A 22,548-nucleotide genomic window follows, 5' to 3' on the forward strand; every position below is an offset into this window, starting at 1 on the left:
AACTTTTATACAAGTTCAGCTTTATAGTTTTATAAAATTGAATTAATACTTAAAGACCAATATTTTTCGTATTACTGATGACTAAAATCCACTCGTGTTTAACCAAATTTATAATAAAGCAATAATTTTATAATAACTGTCATATCCATATTGGGCAATATTATAAATTTTACAAGTTAAGTGCTTTTAGATGCACCTCATAAAACGGTAATGGAAGAGGTAAAAGAATTTAATCCTCAAATGGACATCCTTTTAACACATTAATACGTTTAAATTTCGTAAAGTGTTGATGACGGAAAACGGCCTTCATACAGAAAATATACCAAAACCCTTTCGAAAAGCGATGCGAATTTGATCCGAAATCTGTTCGACCATATGTAGATTTTTATACGAGTTTAAAACAAAAGTTTGACCATTCAATATAGTTTGGCCAATTTTTTTTATTTCAATTTTATATATAACTATATAGCTTGTTGGTTGCTTTCAACCTATACTTCGGGACTGCATTTAGAAGATTCTATGGGAATGTTTTATACAGAATATTTATATATATATAAATATTTAATACAGTATAAGTTTTTAACTGGAGGTGATATAGTTCTTCTTATAAAATAAGTTCATTGATATTGTATGACATGGTTGTTGAGAATCAAAGTTTGTTAACCCGAACCCCAAAATCAACCACTGTTACATCAATGAAGTGTTTCCATGTACCGATCGTGTATCGCATTGCGTTGATCCTCACAGCCTCTTGACATCGTGCAGTCGTAGTCATCTCAAGTCGATATCGAGTATCGAGTAATCCGTGCAAGTATCGAACTAAACTCGAGCGCACCAGTAACATGAACGCATACTTGTAAGAGCGAAATTCGATTAATGCCTAAGCTCACCACTGCAATGCATTTCCAGTTGTGGACCGATCGTCGAATACTATTTTGGCTCGCTATAATAGTATTATAGAATCTTACGTATTTTACAAAATACAACCAAACCAAATAATATGAATACATAATAAATACTGCAGCAAATCATGTTCTTGGTTTTTTGAAAGAACATTACTTATATGTAATTACGACATGAATCATGATACTAAAATATCTTATAAAGATATAAATAATCCGTTCCAAAACTTGAAAGTGTTCATTTAAGGTACGACTGTACATATAAATAATCTAGATAAAGAACCGTCTGGGAATATGCTTAGGAAATAATTATTTTCACTTAAAAGCGATGAAGGTGTAAACAAAGTACTCGTAAGCGCACTAGTTAACACTAGGGCTGGTAATGGGTTCGCATGCGGCACGGGCCGACGCCACCGAACAGCGGCGCCAATTAGAATCAGCACGTAACCCAGCGTCATCATTGCCACATTGCCAACTCTGACGCATAAAATGAATTAAACGGAAAGACGATATATATAATATTTATTGTGAAACATTATGTTACGATTATTTCTAAAATAAATAATCAACAACAACGAACTGCTTACAATTAACAATTTCATTTTGAGTAGAGTCTTTATTTAAATATGATTGGCCCTATTGGTTTTTAAATATATTTTAGCATTTGAAGCAAGCGTCACTTTTAAATTTTTTCAAAGTGTAATATGTAAATACATATATAATCGTGGTGACATTTTAGCCCCGCGAGTCCAGTCGGTCGCTAAAAATTTTATCGAATAAATTAGTCATAGAGCGTAAATTTAATTAGCGCGATAATTGGCGCACAGGGCGGGTTTTAATCGCCAAGTAGAGCAATGTACGCCCCTATTAAAACTCTGGCTTGCTTAAAGAAATGTCTTTAGTTGACTATGGAACGCATAGCTATTTTTAAATTAAAATGCCATAAATTTAAATAACTTCAATCCACTTTTAATTATAAATAGTTTTTGATACGACAGCTTTTATAAAAATGTGCTCTACACGTTATTCTATGTACTTTTTATGAAGATTCTCTATATGTATTATGATTTTAAGTGTTTTAATGTAGTCGTGGATTTTCATTACCATAATGTTTTTCAATACGGTGAACCTTCTATTGATTCATAATTTGTATTTAACTTTCTCACATATCATTATATAGAAATAAAATATTAAGGTTTACTTTAAAATATATTAAAGTACAATATTTTTATAAGAAAATAGTAAACAATATCATAAAAAATAAAGTGAAATAGATCGCAGATTGCTATTATTTTAAAAGTGTTGCCAGTAATAGTAAACGTTTAAAAGATTTTATGGTAAAATTTTATTCGTATTTATGTATTCTGTCCGAATAATCAATAAACGAGAAAGCGCTGAACAGTACTGGTCGCTCTTTAAAAAATCATTGATACACAGCTCTGCACTCCTACTGCATGAATATCGTAACAACCAGTCTTTATTACGACTTAGGCACGTTGCCCACTAAACTATTTTTGTTTTGAAGTTTCTACATCTTGAAGCAAATATGCTTAAGCTGTCGGTGATATTGGTAATCGTATAATATAAAATTTGTATGCCTTATAAAAACTATGTACTTTGAAGAATGGTTATCATAGTTTCTCTACCTACATTCATGTTTTAAGATATATTGTCCTAAAGAGACCTGAACACTCATTTGAAACACTAAAATAACCGAGGGATCCATTTTACGAGATCGTTTTCTTTGGCAAATCATTTACTGTTCTTACCGCACTGGAACTCACACGTCTCTGGAACTCTCTTCCTGATTATATAGTCTTATAAAATTATCAAAAAATGTCTTAAAATTAAAGTACACATTTGTCTTCAATTTTTTTGTAATATGTGTATTTTTCTGCCGACATTCTTTCGCCTATTCTTCTCATATTCCCATTCCCTTCCCATACTGCTTATTTTCGAAATCGTGATAGATTTATGGTAATGAATAAGCAAGTGATATACTTCTACGTATATTGATTAAAGATTTTGACTGTGATGTGGCCGCGTGAAAATATATTTTGTTCCGTCAATATATATTATTTTATATATTGCCTGAGTAAAATTTTGTGATATTAATCAATTATAAGCTAAGCTAAACAACGCTTAAATTTTAAGTAAAGATATATTTAATCATTACCATAGGGAGTTATATGTTAATGAGTTGGTAAGAAGATACTTATTGTGTTATTATAAGTAGGTCTGATTTTTTAAAAATATATAACGATCTTCGTTTTAATTAAAAATTAACAATAAAAAGTATTCGATGAGTATCCACGCCAATTAAAATCGAAAGTCTTTCAAGCGTGATTAACACAAAAACTTTCGCAATTCATATATAATACTTTTCAATCAATCAGTTTATATACAATTCAAGTAGTTCAATAGCAATTTGAATTTTTTTTAATAACTTAAACAATTTCAGTCATCGTTAATTTCAAATTTCTCAAGATTCTCATCTATGTCACCCTTAGTTCATTAAAGATCGATATCAAAATTGATAACGTGCAGTTCAAATTGCGTCCCGGCGGACGTCATGATCGTATCGATAGTTGAGTTCTATACACCTCTAGCTTTCGCTTACATATCGTCCTTTAAGACAGCCTCAGCCGGCGCCAATCAAGGCTCATTGTACTTTCGTCATTCAGATATGACGTAAGAGACTAAACATTACCTGGACTGGCTGGACTAGATATGTGCTGATTTAGTGTTTATTCCGAAGAATATTTATTTTAGTTTTGTTTAGTATCCTGTTATAATCTTTAAAAAAATAATATACGAAACATTTTGTGTTTTCTAAATAAAAGTAGGTTACGTGCTATTCACAATTGATTAAATAAAAAGTAAATAAAAAAAACATAATATAACATCGGCTAACCTATATTGCCAGTTAGACCGCTCAGCAGTCCGTAGGGGTCTTCGTCGAGTCGAGTTGGGAATGTTTGAGAGATCATGTTATGAAGACAGTAAAGCGGTTCGACTTCTAAATGGTAGTTTGATTGACACTCCCTTGTGTGAATTATGGGGCACTGAATCATTGCTTGTGACGCTCAACGCAAATGGCAGTCACGTAAAATAAATATTTTTTAACTTTGAGTTAACTTGATTGGATAACTGCATAATACATTGAAAGAGCGGTAAATAATATTTATTTTCGCAAAAAAATAAATGAAAAGTCACATTGTAAATAAAAATACATGTATGTTTTTAATTTTTAGTTGAATTGTTTCATGGGTATTAAAGAAGATATCCAAAACCAGGCATTCCACCCACATCACTTTTTAACGGGAATTATTCGTAAATTGAAAATGTGTACAGCATATACTGCTAAATTTGAAAAAGAATAACAAGATCAAATATTCTGTGTGTACTGTAATTGCCTGCTTATGAAAAATACAGGCCTAATTTTGTGTATTATAAGTTTATATACAACCATAAATTTAACATTTAAAATGTTACTTTATATATATATATTTTTATAGATTTTGTTTCATTTCTCAATTACTAAAACGCTTTTTGTTATTTTATTATTTTTTCCCCGTGACTGGGGCTGTAGATATTAAAAATTCATCTTCTATCTTAAATTAATTTGAGAAATATAATAAAATTGAAATAAACATTGAACTCTTTCGATGCTTATCTTTCGATTATCAAATACCTATCTATGTACTCAGGAGTCACGAGTATATTTTATATTAATTTTTGGAGTAACTTGTTTTTATATCTCAATTCAGAATCCTATTATCTATTACAAAAACATAATCAATTGTTTAATCAGATATATTTTGACGACAATGTCATTTTAATGACGAAAATATTTAATCTGCGGATTTATATAGCATTACAAAATTCTAGGTAAGTATCGTTATAATAAATGATTTATTTAGGTAATCCCAAATCAGATATTTAATCTTTGATTGTGTTAATAAAAAAATATATCGTATTATTAATTATTTATTTAATACAGTAATTAAGATAATGTTCCTCTAATGCAGGTATGTGATTTTAATATTTTTGTAAACTTATCATGGGTTTGTATTTTGCACGTGTATATTTTCTTTATAGTTTTTATCTGTTCCGGCAAACGTGAGACGATCTATTAGCTTAACTTAAATCTAGATAAAATTATCGATATATAAAATACGTACATTACACTTCGTTTTGTTTTAACAGAAAAAAGAGGCCTGTTGCATTCATGTCATTTTACATATTATTTAATATTATTAATTTTCATTCGTATTATTATCTTATTTACTAAGCTGTGTATTTATAGATTTTATCTGCTTAATTATTTTTATAATCGAAAAATTATCTAAACGGGCCAAGGTATATAAAAGATGTTGTATTACGCGAAGGGACCCATTTACTCCTTTCACAATGAAACTAGCAGTGGTACTTGTGTCTTTTATCGCTTACGTTTCAGCCAAGTCATATCCCCAGGACTTGTCTGACGTAAACCCCGCCTATGGATACTTAACAAAATACGGTATCCCCGAAGGTGAAAGAATTCAAAAGGCTGAAGAAGAATACTTAAGAACACCATCTGCAAAAATCGTTGGAGGATCTCCCGCTGCTGTAGGACAATTCAAATATCAGGTAGTATTTAATCTTTTTAAAATTATTTATTGAATTACATTGTATAAATCTCCGGAATATAATGAATATATTTTCTTCATTAAATAGGCCGGTTTGATTAGCGATATCATCGGCATCACTGGCAGAGGTGTGTGTGGTGGTTCCCTTATCACCCCTAATCGTGTTTTGACCGCGGCTCACTGCTGGAATGATGGCAGGCACCAAGCTTGGAGAGTAACCGTTGTTCTCGGATCTACCCTCCTTTTCAGCGGTGGTACAAGAATTGAAAGTACTGATGTCCAATCGCACCCTCACTGGTTTCCGCTGCTCATTTTAAATGACATTGCTGTCATCCGGCTGCCTGTAAATGTACAACTATCTGGTATGTTATTTAATAAAGTTTTGCAGTTTAATATCCGAGTCAAGAAGTGAGCTTCCTTTTAATTTCAGTACATACAGTACAATCCAAAAACTAGTAATTTTTATATAATTTAATTGCTTTTTCAAACTTGGACCTTATTTATATTGTTTTTAACTGTTTCTTTAATTAAAAAATATATATTTTAGAGACCATTGGAACGATTGCTTTACCTACTGGATCTCTTAGTACAGAAGACTTTGTCGGAGAAGCTGCAATTGCTTCCGGTTTTGGAATAACTAAAGATGGTGAGAGAATTTACAATATGTGATAATTTATAGAGTATTTTATGCAACAGATACCTTTCAATCGATTGATAATATATTTTTATTAAGATATCATATCTTCTAATCAAAAAGTTGATTGCTTTAAAGCCAATTTACTAATTTTCGACAAAAGTATATTTTTTTTATATAAAAAAAAAACATTTTCAGGTGGTGGTATTTCTGCGGACCAGTTTTTGAATCATGTCACCATGAATGTCATTCCAAATTTTTTGTGCTCGCTGGCTTATCCATCGGCTATCCGACCATCAAATATTTGCACAAGAACTATCGGAGGCACTAGCACCTGCAGAGGAGACTCTGGTGGTCCTCTCGTTGTTCATAGGAATGACACACCATTATTGGTTAGTCTGCATTCTGTATTTTAAAAAAAAAAAAGCATTCAAAAGTACACATATGTACTAAATTTCCTTACGTTAATTAGCTTACTGAATGAAAACTTTTATTTTATATCATTTTTTTATTTATTTTATGATTTATACTAGTTTCGAAAAAAGAGGTTCTCTTTAACATTTTTTTCTACGGTATTAATATGTCTATTTTTATACTTAGTAAGGTATATATTACTTGGTAAGATAAGGTTAAATATATATATTGTTTCATTTGATGCTTAAACCCTTTTTTTAGGTTGGTGTAACTTCCTTCGGATCTATTTTTGGCTGTGGAATTGGTTTTCCCGCTGCATTCGTCAGAGTGTCATCGTTCCTTGATTTCATCCACGAAAATCTTTAAGATAAAATATTACGGATAAGTTTTAATAAAATGCCTAACAAATAATAAGTGGATTTATTTTCTTTCAAAGATCTATCCAGCTACCAAATAAAAAAAATCTAATAGAAATTACCTACATCAAACATAATAAAATACAGTCCAGTAAAGTACAGTGGTTCTGCTTTCGATTCCGTATGGAACTTCAAAGTCAATCAGAATTAAAACTGTTTAGATGCCTCATGTATATCTTTAATCACTTGCGGCAAAGTTTTTTAATTCTACGTCCATCTCTAAAATCGGATTGACTTAATTTATTTATTTTAATAGAGTATAATTTATTAAACGTTTTTCCGCATTCACCTTCTTTTAAGTGATCGTCTAAAACCCCTTTTTATTTGTCTTTCGTCTATCTTTTTAAGTATTTTTGGTAGCTAGCGCATTCCATCGAATAACTTACGTCACGATGCATTTTGCTTGCTTTATACGAATATTTCTGCTACTTTATTTAGTATGTTAAAATTCATGTGCAATTTTTGATGCGTAAATATCTTTCCTGCAATTTTTGGAATTGGTTTCGTAGAAAGGGACGGAAGTGTGTAACACGAAGCAGGGGTAGCACACTATTTGATTGACCATTTGATTAATCTGTTGTAGATAACAAATAGCTTGTAAAAATTATAGACACAAACCGTCTTCATTGATCAGTCTTTCTATTAGAAAAGTCTGTATCGAAATCGGTGCAGTGGTTAAAAATAAGGAAGCAGAGATACGGTTAGTATAAAAGTGCAATCTTGGTTTATACAATTAAAAAAATAATAATAATAACTAAAGATAATAGATGTAAAATAGTCATTATAGGGTTTTCAGTTGTTTCTTCTCGGATAAATCTACAATCCATTTTGAAGTACCAATGAAGATTATTAAACGAACCTGTAAAAGTTGAACGAAAATTAAATTTTAATTGCCACTTAAAGTATTACCACTGAACTCTTGAAGCCTGAAAAGTTATTTTATGTTTCCTTAGATTTGGCTTGTGTTTTTAAATTTTCAACATAATTATTTCACTTTAAGATCGTATAAAGTAAAATAATTAATCAACCATTGATATTTATATGTTAACCATAAATATAGAGAATGTAATACTTTTCCAATCAATATTCAGGAATTGTTTAGATATCCTGTCCATTTGTTTTTTTTTTTTTAATTAAGTAAGACTGTTTTTATTGCACCAGTATGTCAATTTATTTATATCGCTTTGTGAGAGATTATTGTCCTCAAAGCTAATTAGCTTTGAGGACTTTAAGGTTTGATTTTAAAAATATCAGAATTGTAATTTTACTGTAACTGTTCTGTTTTTAAGTTTAATTTTAATATAAATTCTAAAATAAAAATAAATCAATGCAATGAACCTCCTTTTAAAATTTGACAAGTTAATAGCAATGAAAATAGTTTTAACAGAAAAATTACAAATCTGATATTTTTAAAATCAACAGCATACATAAAAAGCATTTAAAAAACAATAATATCATTTACAATTATACAGTAAAGATTAGAACCCAAGTGTGAGCTCTGAGAAACACATTTTTTACAGACCACAAAAAAATGGTGTCCTAAATATGCCTGGAACCATCCTAATAAAGATCCTGATACACTGTTATAAATAAGCTGTGTATGAGGATCTTATCATCAATATTTTAGAATCAATATACTTTGGGAAACCGGATCAAATGCTTTTGTCCGTTCCCTTACACAATTTTTCGACAAAGGTTACCATCAATGTCATTGAACTGTATTGCATAGACCCATAGAATTTGGCACTCACTTATATTTTTCTTAAAATAGTTCAATAGTTGAATCATTCTGAAGATATATAGTAACAGCCAACTTGTGAAATTAGCCATTCAATTAAACGCCTAGCCGCTTTACTAAACGGTGCTGTTTAACAAACGGCTTGAATGACACTCAGCCAAATCATCTTCCGTTCATAGAACAGAGTAAATTGTTTTAGACTCTATTCTATGAAACTCTTCTCTAACTCTATTTGGCCTTCTCGATCTGACTCCTAACCTAAAATAAACCGCTCCTGAGATATTAGCAAAAATAAATATTGTTATTCTAACCTTTAAAAATCAATGAATTATCCTTTAAATTATGTTTATCAACAATTTCAATACTAAGTGGCCTTCGGCGCTACGGGATCATTAGCACATGCACCAGCACCAGTAATTGTGTGACCAGTATCAGCCGCTTTCCTATAGACCAAGAAATTAGAATTAAAAAGTGCTCCAAAACGAAAGCATCATTCATAAACTATTATCCGCCGGATTGTTTTTACCTTTCTACTTGTATATACTTTAACTTTGAATTAATTTAATAATTGTATTTTTTTAATTTATAACTCAATAAAACTTAGAGAATAACAATAGTTTATCTATTTATCAATAGATCTATTACACATAGTCTGTGAGAGATTTAACAGAAAATTATCTGTGGTTTGAATGACTATTGACAGTAACACCATGACGGCGTAATATTTTGACAATTAAAATATATCTGCTGTGAAGTCAAAACTCAAAACAGTATTCGTATTTCGTTGGCCCCGAGTAATTATTAATAAAATGGAAGAGATTGGCATCGTACTCCCTGAAAAGGTATATAGCAATATTGAAAAGCATATTGTGTAATGCTTATTGCAATATTTTATTTCGAATATTTATTTTTGTAGGATGACCAAGTCACCGACACAAAAGGACTTTCATTTGCAGGCCCCCAATCCTTTGAAGAATTGGAATCTGAAGATCTATATACTAAATATAAGGTAACTTAATCATTTTGAATAGAAAAAATGGTCGCTTTTGTGTTATTGAAACCAAGTTTGATTGATGTCTTATATGACGCCATTCTAGTTCATCCAGTGTTTATATTTAAGAACTAAAATAATTACAAAAAACAACAACTTCATCATCCATATTGCAATGTAAAAATCATATTTACAAATATATTTTTATCATATTTAAAATTATTTAAATTTTAACCAAGACTACGATGTTGTAACTTATTTGTTTTTGCGAATATTAATTATATTAATGGATTGCAGAAATTGCAACGCATGTTAGAGTTTTTAGAAGTGCAAGAAGAATACATAAAAGATGAACAAAGGAATCTGAAAAAAGAATATCTACATGCTCAAGAAGAGGTTAAAAGAATTCAATCTGTTCCTCTTGTAATTGGGCAGTTCCTTGAAGCAGTTGATCAAAATACTGGAATAGGTACATTCACTTGTAAATTATAATTTTTTTTAATTTTTCCATAACAGTAAACTTTTCTTAGTAAGCTTGTTGAAGGCCTGTCTGGGTTATTGTTGTGTTTGTAAAGGCTTTTTGATTTTTTTCTAAGATTATAGCTAATACTAAAAATAGCCTACAAATACAATGAAGTTGTTAAGTTGTAATATTTTTTAACACAATTACTAAATAATTTAATACTCGTAACTGTAACAACCCTAAATATTCGGATTGTCCGAAATAGTATCCTGGTATCACTGTATAACATGTGTATTGATTGTCTCTTGAGTGTAATTAGTAAATTTTTTTCACAGTTGGAAGTACAACTGGCTCAAATTACTATGTACGTATTCTGTCTACAATTGACAGAGAGTTGTTAAAGCCTTCAGCGTCAGTAGCTCTGCACAAACATTCTAATGCGTTGGTAGATGTCTTGCCTCCAGAAGCCGATAGCTCCATTTCTATGCTGCAAGCAGGTATGTCTTCCATTAATGATCACTATAAAGTCTTCAAACATAGCACAGTTATAGTATTATAAACAGCATTGAAAAAGATTTTACTTCTTCAATTAAATTATCAGTGAGATTTACACATAAGTTAAATATGTAAAAATACATTTTAACAATAAACTAATTAATGTTAAAGAATGTTATTACAATTTGCCAAATATTTAGTATGAATGGATGTATAATCACCAAGAATTTTCTGTTAGCTAATTGCTTAATTGTAAATATTTATATTTCACAGATGAGAAACCAGATGTCCAGTACTCAGATATTGGAGGTATGGACACTCAAAAGCAGGAAATCCGCGAGGCAGTTGAACTACCACTTACCCATGTAGAGCTTTACAGGCAAATTGGTATTGAGCCACCCCGGGGTGTACTTATGTATGGTCCTCCAGGATGTGGTAAAACCATGTTAGCGAAAGCTGTTGCCCATCACACTACGGGTAGGTAATCTTGTAGTATATAAAGTCATTCACACACAAAACAAACATTCAAATCAGGTCAAAATACTTTATAATTAACTTGAATCTTTCATAATAATTATTATGAATGTTTATAATAATTGAGCGACAAGGCCACACTAATATTACTAAAATACTTCATAATTATTATTGTTCTATAATAAAAATTTTCTTACATTCCTTGATTTTAATTGTTGCACCAAAACACAAATTATAATCAATAGTTCCATGTTGATGTTGATTTTTATTCAAACATAATATATGTATACTTACCTATACATTTCTCCATACACTTCTTTGTAATAATCAAATAACCAGTTTATTAGATATTTCACTAGTAAAATCTTCTATATTTTTTTTACAGCTGCATTCATACGTGTAGTTGGATCTGAGTTTGTACAGAAATATTTAGGCGAAGGTCCGCGTATGGTACGTGACGTATTCCGTCTCGCAAAAGAAAACAGCCCTGCTATCATTTTCATTGATGAAATTGATGCCATTGCTACTAAAAGGTAGATTAATTTGTAATTGTTGATGCAGTAAAAAAGTATGCATTACATTATGTTATAATATATTATCAAAATTCTTACAGATTTGATGCACAGACTGGTGCTGACAGGGAAGTGCAAAGAATCTTGCTGGAGTTGCTCAATCAAATGGATGGTTTCGACCAAACCACTAACGTCAAAGTGAGTTGGATCTTGAAAAAAACAAAACAATAACATTAAGACAATATTTGCTTATATAATGTTATAAACATGCAGGTTATCATGGCTACCAATCGTGCTGACACTCTGGATCCTGCCCTGCTCAGACCTGGTCGTCTTGACAGGAAAATTGAATTTCCTCTCCCTGACAGGTATTACCTATATATTACTAATATTTATACATTCTAAAAATTATACATCACTTAATCAGAACAACAACTATCATTAAACTATACTTATAGAAAATTATTGTTATTAGGCGTCAGAAACGTCTAATCTTCTCGACTATCACGGCCAAGATGAATCTGTCTGAAGAAGTGGACTTAGAGGAGTTCGTAGCGCGTCCGGAACGTGTGTCAGGTGCCGACATTAATGCGATCTGCCAGGAGGCCGGTATGCACGCCGTGAGGGAGAACAGGTATATGTTATTTATTACGCTTTTATCAAATAAAAAGTTAATATTTTATTAATTTCAGAATTGTGTTACCTGTTTATTAATTGTATTATTGGACATACTTTCTTTGTCTCTTCAAAATCATTACTTTTATTTTTTAAACTACATTCTCTGCTTTTGTTTGTAACATGTATTAGACAATATAACAATTATATTTATACTCTATTCCAATGGGAATACGAAAGAAAGTAAATAAACAACTTTGACCTTGAATTGACATGACATTTTAGTTACACTAGTCAGGAGAAAATTATTGAGTGAATGGGTAAAGAATGCTAAGGAACGATATATTTTATTGGTTTACATATATTAGTGGATTTTAGTCATTATTTAGATAGATGCCTGTCTCATTGGTTGTTAAAATCTAGTAGAACTTTGCATTTTTTTTATTGCAAAAACTTAAAACTTATTTTAAATCTAGTAAAAATAATTTCATGTCTGTTATAGGTATATCGTGCTTCCGAAGGACTTTGAAAAGGGTTATAAGAACAATATCAAGAAAGATGAATGTGAATATGAATTCTACAAATAAGTATTTAATTGTAATATTTTGATGTAATTGATTAAAAATTAAACCTTGTAATATTATTTCAATTTTTTTATTTTGTAAATCAACTCTTATACATTTAATACATACAACAGGTAAACCCCATACAATACTGTAACTAAATCGAATATAATTGATTAGGTCACTCAGATTACACCAGAAAATAACTATTACCCCAGCATGAATGTTGGCGTCAGTCATGTTTTATTACTATAACAAGTTGCTACCAGCAATACAACTTGCAGGCGCTGTCTTTGCAAATGTAACGATTGCTGGCTTTTGGCTGCTTGAGTATTTGAGGGGGTTGTTATAATCTACACTTAATAGGTCTATATCCCTCCTCGCTTCCCTAGTCATTTTATCATGAGTGAAAATAAACATTAGGTATTCATGTAATACTTTTGGAAAAAAAAAGTTACACTACTCTAAAAGTTAAAACCATAAATTTGTCTGCTTTCATTTAATACACATTAGTTGATGAACTTGGATAAACTTTTGGATACCCACAAATAAAACGAAGCAAGCTTTGGTAGCTATTATGTGATGTTTCATGTAAAATGGACAAATATCAATATAAAGATACTTAATTATATAATCATCAAATAAAACAAAAGTTTTTCAAAATCTATATTTTATAACAGTTCTTATTCAACGATGTGATAATACAATATATTTGGCATATACCTTATGAAAATTGATACACATAGTTAAGAGTAATTAGTCTTCTAATTTGTCACTTGAGAATGATGAAAGTAGTTTGTGATGAAACAATAAACGCTCCAACTACTGAATATTGTAAACGTTTAATTAAATTGAATTCTAAGTTGTTTTTTTTTCTATTTGGTTTCATATTTACAACTCTAGGATTTACTTGACCAATTTAATAATCTTTTAATGTCAACTACAATAATTGTCACAAATCGCATACCAATATTTACCATTGTTGAAGATGAATAATAATAATTATACATTGTAATCATAAACATTTGTCAACAACCCTAATTATCTTTCTAATAATGCCTACGACTGATTTATTTTCAAGGGACATTATATGTTTGATACATCACACTTTAAGGCATCTATATTATTAAATAACAAACAACAAGTGCAATATGTGCTTACAATGAACTATTTAGGCTTTATTAAGGCACTTACATCTACTTAAGGCAATAAAAACATTGTCTAATACATTCTTGTCGGCAATGAGGTACTGGTAAGGTGTAGAAAATCTAGTTTTTTTTTTTTCCATTTTTTATATTGATCTAGTATGAATTAAGAGTGATTTCTAAGAACAATTTTAACTTATACATATATTAAATAGAATATTTTTGAAATACATTGCAGTTTTATTGAATTGTAGACATAAATGAAGGCGGATTGAGGTTGAATAACAAGTATGCCACATTTAAGTACAAATAAAAATAATAATTACTACATCTAGGTGCCTACTTTAACATTATCTATAAAGAAAATTTTAGAATGAATCTTCAATCTATATTGTTTTAAAATCTGACCTCATATAATATGCCATGTGCTAAAGGGAGAACATTTAAATGGAAAGACATATATATAATTAATTAAATAAATATTCTGCATTAAGAGTTCACATTGTTCAATGTTGTATGACAGTTCTTGGTCTCAAAATAATATTAAAGTGAAAGACAACTATAAATGTATTATAATATTGTTTTTATTAAGTTACAATATAAAAAGTCATATTAATAAGACTATTTGTATGATATGAGAAGAACAAACACTAACTCAGGGCATATTATATAGAGCAAAACTTTATCCTAAACTAAAGTAACAGAGAACATGAGTTTTATTTGTAATATGACTTACATTTCGTAAATTTATGTGTAGTAGTACTAGTAGTTTTGTGACCACTGTGCCTAGATCATTCGAGATATTAATGCAAGAGCTTTTTTTATCTTCTGTGAACTTGAAACAAATCAAAACATTTTTTTAGATTTATTTACTTCCGACAAGCACTATACAAGTGCTCTAGCATAATCTTGTAGAAACCAGTATCAGAGATAGCATGTTAAGAACAAACATTAACATATATATGGCATGAAGTATCTTCAGCAATAAAGCAATAATGGTGCACAATCATAATCACACATTTGTATTAAATTGTTTATACAATTTTCAGTCTGTGTCAAATATCTTGGAATGTTTAGTTAAAACTAAAACGATTAATATACATTAGAACAACAACTTAATTTTAAATATTTGCACTACAATTGATAATTATATTTAACCCACATACACCATTTTATAATGTTCAATTATCAATTCATAAGATTTAACATTAGTAAAATAAAAGTCAAATAAGTACAAATATATTAGCCAATTTTAATTGGATATAATACTGTCATAACATATATTATTTAAGCTCTGATTCAGTCACCATACTACAATCATTCAAACATACAATATGATTAAATACTTAATTTTATAATTACAAGTTAAAAGTGTAAATTGATTTTGTTAATATAATTTGTATGCATTGTATGTAATATAATGTATACAAAATAGTTACTCATGGACGGGGTGGAAAGATATGATTATCACTAACATTAAAGGCAATAAGTTACACTAGCGATAATATTAATAACCCAAACAAGGGAAATATTAGGTATTATAGTGCTAAGAGGTGGAATGATTGTCACTGGGGTAAATTCAACATACCTTTTGTCTATTGTTTTTGGAACGACACATTATATATCATGCAACTATTTAAAAAATATAGTTTCTTCCATATCCATAAACTGTAATAGAATACTCCTTTCATTATTTCTACAAGTTTCGTCTTCTTCGTATTAATTTCGAGATAATATAATCTTGTCGATTTCTGTATCCTGAAAAAAATATTGATTAATTTTCTTTTTTTTACATTTTCAGAATTTTAATGACAGATAGACATGATGATTAACCTAAGATTTATTTCTTGGAGAAAAAAACCAGACAAAAGGCAATAATTTAAATATATATAACGACCAAGCCCTTAAACATTTCCCACTAATATAATCTCATTAAGGTACAATAATCTAAAAACCATAAAGAGGCGCAACCAATAATAGATAATAAGTACATGGATGCGCAAGGAAAACAAAGTACTAATTTCGGAGCAGATACAAAAGTATTCAAATGCTATACGTACTCCGTCCCCGGTCACTCCGGGCGCGGCATGAGCGGTACGAGCAGCGCGGGCGGGCCGGCGCGGCGCAGGAAGGGGTGGTGCAGCAGGCGCGCGGCCGAGTGGCGCTGCGCCGGGTCGCGCACCAGCGCGCACTCCAGGAACGACAGCAGGTCGGCCGGGCAGCGCGCCGCGCCGCGCGGCCGCGGCGGCGGCATGTCGCGGATGCGCCGCATGGCCTGGCCGTGAAACGAATTCCGATCGAGGCTACTTTTGTGATGAGTCGACAGGGCGAACTTTTAATTTTTTAATTCAGCTCATCCTGAAGGAAAACGTCGTGGGGAAACCTGCGTGTCTAAAGTTTCACTAAAATTCTGCCATGTTCGAAACCGACCAACATTGAAGCACCGCGGTGGAACGAGCTCCAAAACCTTCTCAACGAGAGAAAAGGAGACCCAGTCCCGGTGGGACATTTACTGGCTAATACTTTACTTTCTGCTAGACATGTTTCGTTTTGTTTTAGATAGAATAACTCCTGACACTCACTCTAAGACAATACATACCTGAAGCGGTGGTTCGTTAAAGAACGGTGGTTCACCATCGACCATTTCTATTAGCATTATTCCCAGAGACCAAATGTCAACTTCGGGACCATATGGCAAACGTAGTACCACCTCCGGAGACATCCAGTATGGCGTTCCGACTAATGATTTACGTTTTGGTAACTCCTGAAATCATAAAAAAATTATTGTTTTACATCTAAAACTTTAGTAACATGTTTTTACCAAGTACTTGAAAACTGATTCTATGCATTATAACATTCAATTAAAAAATCAAAATCAAACTATATTAAGTGAAGCTACCACCGGTTCGGAATGCAGATTCTACCGAGAAGGACCGGCAAGAAACTCAGTAGTTACTCTTTTTCAACATTTAAAAATACAAAGTCATGTTAGTTAAATACAATTACATATGTATATAATACATCCTGCCTGGAAGTCAACAAGTATTAGCTCCACGTTTTTTTATCATCTATATAATCTTGTATCGAATAATATGTATACATAATATGAATTGAGATGTACAATTATAATTTATATGTTAAAATAACAGATAATTTTTTCAAAATCTATATTTTATAACAGTTCTCATTTAACTTCTTATCCATGGATGGATGGATATTATAGTTTTGTAAGTAAGCTATATAATACTAAGCTAATATCGCTAGATAAACAGCAATTTTATAATTTTTTGTTGGAAAAGAGGTTTAGTATTTGCTGAGCTTTATGTTACAGACTATTTTTATTATTTATAAATAATTTCGTAAATATAATATTTATAAAATTCGATTTGATTGTAATCTAATAAGAGGAAAGAGTAATTACTGTAATTTATCAAAGATTTTGTGCAAATAGTTTCTTCATTTGAGAATTTAATTTTTTTCATTTTAAATTTCTTATGTACATTCTTATTGGATAGAAACATTCAATTAAATTGAATCTAGTAAAATGACGATTTGAAAATCTACGTGAATAGAAAACATTCGGATTTTTGTACCTGTGATACTTGAGCACAGAAGCCGAAGTCGGACAATTTCACTCTTCCGTCTTCAGTCATGAGTATTGAATCCGTTTTGATATCCCGATGAATGACACCTTGACTGTGCAAGAATGCCAATGCCTGTTAAAAGAAATTTACCGTAAAAATTATCAGGGTAATGTAATGTACAAAAAAATATTTCTATGGAGTTATTACGTAAAAACAAACTAAAAACTCAACTTAGAACCCAATCGTAAAACATCAGAAATTAATAATATGATACATCAATTACAATTTTGTAAATATCAATTTTGTTTCTAGCAGACCTTTCCTGATCAAACGAGGTAGGCTTACCTTCAAGCACTGTTTGCAGACAGTGGCTATCTGTTCCGGATCCATCCTTGCGTGTGTTACTATCTGTGTAAGGGAGGCTCCAGCCATGTATTCCATAACTACCCATAGTTCATCCCCCACTAAGTAAGATGCGTGCGTCTCCACTATGTTCGGATGTGGATAATCTCGCATAATCACCTGTTTAAATTGAAAAATATTTTATATATATTATTTTAATTTGTAAATCCTTTAGCCTAAATACACATATTATGCACATAATCATAATACACTTGTCATTTATTTAGAATTGAGGATGTAAATTGAAATCCTTTCTTAGTAAACATCTACATAGTACAAAATTTATAGGTACTCTAACTATACTAATTATATATATTTTATGAACTCTCGCGATGAGTCAGTTAGTAGTTTTTTCGCTTATACATACGGTTTTCTGCAAGTGTGAGTACCTTCAGTCGTCATTTACTCTTTAGAAATTTCCATTTCATAGACAATATTCAACTGATTGATGTACTTACTACTTCATTGAACAGAAGTTCTCTTCGATGTTGGTTCGTGAGGTTCATCATCTTGACTGCAACTCTTCGTCGTGTTCTCGTATCAGTAGCAGCGCAGACTACTCCTGTACTACCTCTACCGATTTTAATGAAGCCGGTCAGCGTCTCTCTAGGGTCACCTTCACTCACCACGAGGCGAAGAGCTGCTCGGAACTATATGGGACAAAATAATCTAAAGATATAGAAAAATACTGACGAGAAAATACTTTTAAGTTTTTTTGTATAAATATTTATTTTTTCAAATAATTTCATAGGTATATGGAACAAATAAATATCTATGTATATTACACAACATCTTCTTTCACAAAAAGAGTTTTTATACACGACATGAGCGACCTAAGGATCAACGAGGTCACGATCTATTTTTTTTTTTTTATCTATAGCCCCGGGAGCTCCATCATAAAGACAGTTTTCAGGACGCAGCCTCAAAGAGAATATGTAAATGTACTACACATTTGTCCTAGTTCATCTTTAACATTTTCCATTTCGGAAAAAAAATATGACGTCATCTTTTTCCAATGTTTTACATTTATAAACGACCGCATGATGAACGAAAACAAAGAATTTATTTTTCGTACGTACTCCAAATATGTATTATATTAGTATTTATATTTTTATACCAAGATAAGACAGTATTGTACATTGTTATCGTAAAATAACTACTTCTGTTTTGTTTTTTATTAGTATATTTCGGTTGAAATAATGCTTAAAGATCGCAAAAGGGTCAAACATGTCATTAAATGAAACAATTTACACGATAAACTACTTTAAACTTTATCGTAATATCCAAGCACATACCAATAATAAGTTATTTAAAAACTTATGAGTATGATGATATATGAATATTAGAATGCACGACTTAAAGAATAACGCATTTATACTTTAAAAAAATATTATATATATTATATATAGGATATAATAGGATTGTTGGGGGTGACTTTTCTCGGTCATCCAGAGTCAAATTTGACGCGAAGAGAGAGCCTAAAAGATCAGCTTTCTCCTTCGCGATATGGGCCAATGATTTTAAGTGAGAGAGTGGTGCTTCCCCGGGCGGGCCGCCCCATTCGGCTACAACCAGAAGGTATGCAGTGTGGCACTACCACTTAATTAACTACTATCACAAAATTTGAATGCTAGTCTATCAAACAATTAAAGCAATTAAATGAATTGAAGAAGAAGTACAAACAAATTTACAGTGAAATCATAAATTAATCATTACCTGTTCATGCGTTAAACGCAATTCGTGCTTCGATTCAGTGATGGGTACATGTGGCGTGACTAATGGTCCCGGCTGTTGGTGTCGTACCGTATTTGGATGTGTGTCACCTAAAAATTAAAAAAAAACTTTTTTGTGATTTGCTGTACAGGATATATTATGAGCTTTTAAAATAGGTTAAGATATTTATTACTCAATAAGAACTTTAGATAGTTGACTTACTTCAATAACTCAAATACTAACTAAACTAAACATATAATTTTAATTTGTTTATGTATGACAGTATCATGCTTAAACCATGAGGTAATTATGTGGGCAAAAATTTATATAACAGCATAAAAGGATTATCATATTTTCATAACTTATTTAAAATACTGTTAGTCATATTGAATAATTACCATATACGAAGATTTATCTGTTAATTAACATGGTTACAGATAAATCTTAACGGATTATTTGACAATTAAGAAATCCATAATTGTAACCTGGATACAATTTATTATTTGAAACATATTTGTAATTTTAATATATTGATTGCATGAGCTTTTTCTTAAAAAGTTAACAAGTTTAAAATTATTGGAAAGTAAACTAATGTTATTTTTAGAGTTATAAAATTAAGCAGAAATAGATTGTTCAAAATTCTTATCTTCGCCACAAAAATATATACCCTCGTTTTAGTCAAGTTTTTGTGTGTATTTAGGGAAAATGGCTATAACTCACCAACATTATTATTTCCATTCAAACCATGTTGCAAGCCTTGAACCATTTGGGGTTGAGGGTGATTGTGTTGATATGGTCCATTAGCATTCTGTATATTTTGGTATGTCATAGCTGCCAGTTGATTGTCATTTATTTCAGTCACCGGTCTCACAGTGGCTTCATGTGAGTGAGACCATTCAACAGGCGAATCAGAGACAGGCTTATTCAAGGCATAATTACTTTGTTCTCGTCTTAGAGTTGGGTACTGTTGAGGAGCTGGAGGTACAGGAGGAGACTCTTCTGGTACTGATGGAGGAATGTTTGGCTGATTACGGAGATCTCTCCTAATTTTTGGTGGGCTCATGCTCCTGAGTGAATTTGATCTTGCAACATTAGAAGTTTTAGGCAAAACAACACCATTATGTACTGGCTGTGTCAATGGGTTTGCAGATACAGGCCTTGACAAAGCAGGTACTGAGGAAGAGCGATGGTCACCTCTTACAATTGTCTTCAAATCTAATATCTCGGTGGGTGTAATCTCGGAGGGGTCTACTAACGGCAATGGCCTATTTGTGGATTTTAATATCTAAACAGAAATTATGCAAAGGTTAATAAAGGCAGAAATATAAGAATTTAAGTATTTAAATTGTTTAAGTTGAAATTACAGTAAAACTTATAATTAAAATAATAATAACATATTTCCTGACTTGAGAACAATTTCTATGACATTCCTAAAAGATGATTGGCAAATAAAATAGACACAGTAAAATAATATAAAACAGCAGTTTTTTGATATTTGCTAAACCTGTACTTTTTAAGTATTACAATTAATTTTGTAATTATAAAATAAATGTCATCTGTTATAATTATTTCTTATTCATGCTGAGAGCTGAGATTATTTTACACTTACATTAGCAGCTTGTAAATTTCCCACTGCTGGGCTAAGGCCTAATCTCTTTTTGAGGAGAAGGTTTGGAGCACATTCCACCATGCTGGTCCAATTCGGGTTGGTGGAATGCACATGTGGCAGAATTTCATTGAAATTATACACATGCAGGTTTCCTCACAATGTTTTCCTTCACCGCCGAACACGAGATGAATTATAAACACAAATTAAGCACATGAAAATTCAGTGGTGCCTGCCTGGATTTGAACCCGAAATCATTGGTTAAGATGTACACGTTCTAACCACTGGGCCATCTGGGCTCTCGGCCAGCTAAGATTAAACAGTAGTTAATTTCACAGATTTATATAAATATTTACATTTTAAGAGTATTGGATATAATCACTATATTTACCTGATTATTACCAACGAGGGAAGCCCATTGAAGTGGGAGACCAACAAACTTTCCTTCTCTTTTGTCAAATCCTGTATGAACTCGGTGTTCAAAATTACTTGGTGGAGAAATCAATGGCTTCTTCTTTTTCTTGGAAAACATAATGCATATAATTTATCTATAACAAAAAAAAAAAATGATATGGTACAATTATAGGCTTTGGTAAAAATTATCATTATTATGTTATTATACCTTGTAGAAATCTAATTTGACTGAATGTATTGGAATTACAAGATGTAAGTACGAGCATAAAGTTAAAATGACAACAACAACTACAACGAAAGGAAAGTGAATTCTAAGTCAAATACCATGAATAATCATTGGATTAAAATTGTTTATGCACATTACACGCTTTATAGAAAGTTCTATATAAAAAGTAAAAGCCAATACAAATCACTAAGTAGTTACCTTGCACTGCTCCAAACACACCTTGTTAATTTAATTTCACTTCCATGAAATTATTAGCAGCCATGTCAAATACACAGTATTCCCAAATTAAACTAATCGTTTCATCAAACTCGTATATACCAATTCCTCCAAAAAATACAAATCCTATAACCCACAAAATTTTCTTGATACAACAATTCAAAATTTTGTTTTACAAAATCATCACCTCTCCCAAATGAATACCATACAAAACTATTCAAGTATTCAAGAATGCAATCGAGGACAGAATACTAAAACATTGTAAATTCCACCCTACACTAGTGGTGCCATCAAATAAACTATGTGTCCCATTGAAGAAAGGAAAAAAATACCTATAAACAGTTGTTTAAAAACATTTTTAAGCACGACACTATTAACTGTTGATAGTGTGAAA

At 31.1% G+C, this 22,548-nt stretch overlaps 3 protein-coding genes across 3 annotated transcripts; 2 read left to right on the plus strand and 1 right to left on the minus strand.

The window, feature by feature from the left end:
- The first annotated feature begins 5,286 nt into the window (after window positions 1–5,286).
- LOC113399124 (brachyurin-like) lies at window positions 5,287–6,993 on the plus strand. The gene is made up of 5 exons (XM_026638170.2): window positions 5,287–5,534; window positions 5,622–5,895; window positions 6,081–6,179; window positions 6,366–6,559; window positions 6,843–6,993. The coding sequence occupies exons 1-5, from the start codon at window positions 5,316–5,318 to the stop codon at window positions 6,945–6,947; spliced, it is 891 nt and encodes a 296-aa protein (XP_026493955.2). The 5' UTR covers window positions 5,287–5,315; the 3' UTR covers window positions 6,948–6,993.
- A 2,423-nt stretch (window positions 6,994–9,416) lies between these two features.
- Window positions 9,417–12,928, plus strand: LOC113399103 (26S proteasome regulatory subunit 6B). The gene is made up of 10 exons (XM_026638140.2): window positions 9,417–9,577; window positions 9,652–9,744; window positions 10,024–10,195; window positions 10,525–10,686; window positions 10,958–11,161; window positions 11,544–11,691; window positions 11,772–11,868; window positions 11,944–12,038; window positions 12,146–12,304; window positions 12,788–12,928. Exons 1-10 carry the CDS (start codon window positions 9,545–9,547, stop codon window positions 12,870–12,872), a joined length of 1,248 nt encoding a protein of 415 aa, XP_026493925.1. The 5' UTR covers window positions 9,417–9,544; the 3' UTR covers window positions 12,873–12,928.
- A 571-nt stretch (window positions 12,929–13,499) lies between these two features.
- LOC113399058 (serine/threonine-protein kinase PAK mbt) lies at window positions 13,500–22,439 on the minus strand. Its single transcript, XM_026638085.2, has 10 exons — window positions 22,137–22,439; window positions 21,690–21,846; window positions 20,413–20,977; window positions 19,696–19,802; window positions 18,438–18,629; window positions 17,923–18,099; window positions 17,587–17,709; window positions 16,593–16,757; window positions 16,054–16,268; window positions 13,500–15,751 (listed from the first exon to the last, which is right to left on the minus strand). Exons 2-9 carry the CDS (start codon window positions 21,828–21,830, stop codon window positions 16,065–16,067), a joined length of 1,674 nt encoding a protein of 557 aa, XP_026493870.1. The 5' UTR covers window positions 21,831–21,846; window positions 22,137–22,439; the 3' UTR covers window positions 13,500–15,751; window positions 16,054–16,064.
- Window positions 22,440–22,548: the final 109 nt, after the last annotated feature.

This window comes from Vanessa tameamea, chromosome 15, assembly GCF_037043105.1.
Source record: "Vanessa tameamea isolate UH-Manoa-2023 chromosome 15, ilVanTame1 primary haplotype, whole genome shotgun sequence".
In the NCBI taxonomy this organism is placed as follows: Eukaryota; Metazoa; Arthropoda; class Insecta; order Lepidoptera; family Nymphalidae; genus Vanessa; species Vanessa tameamea.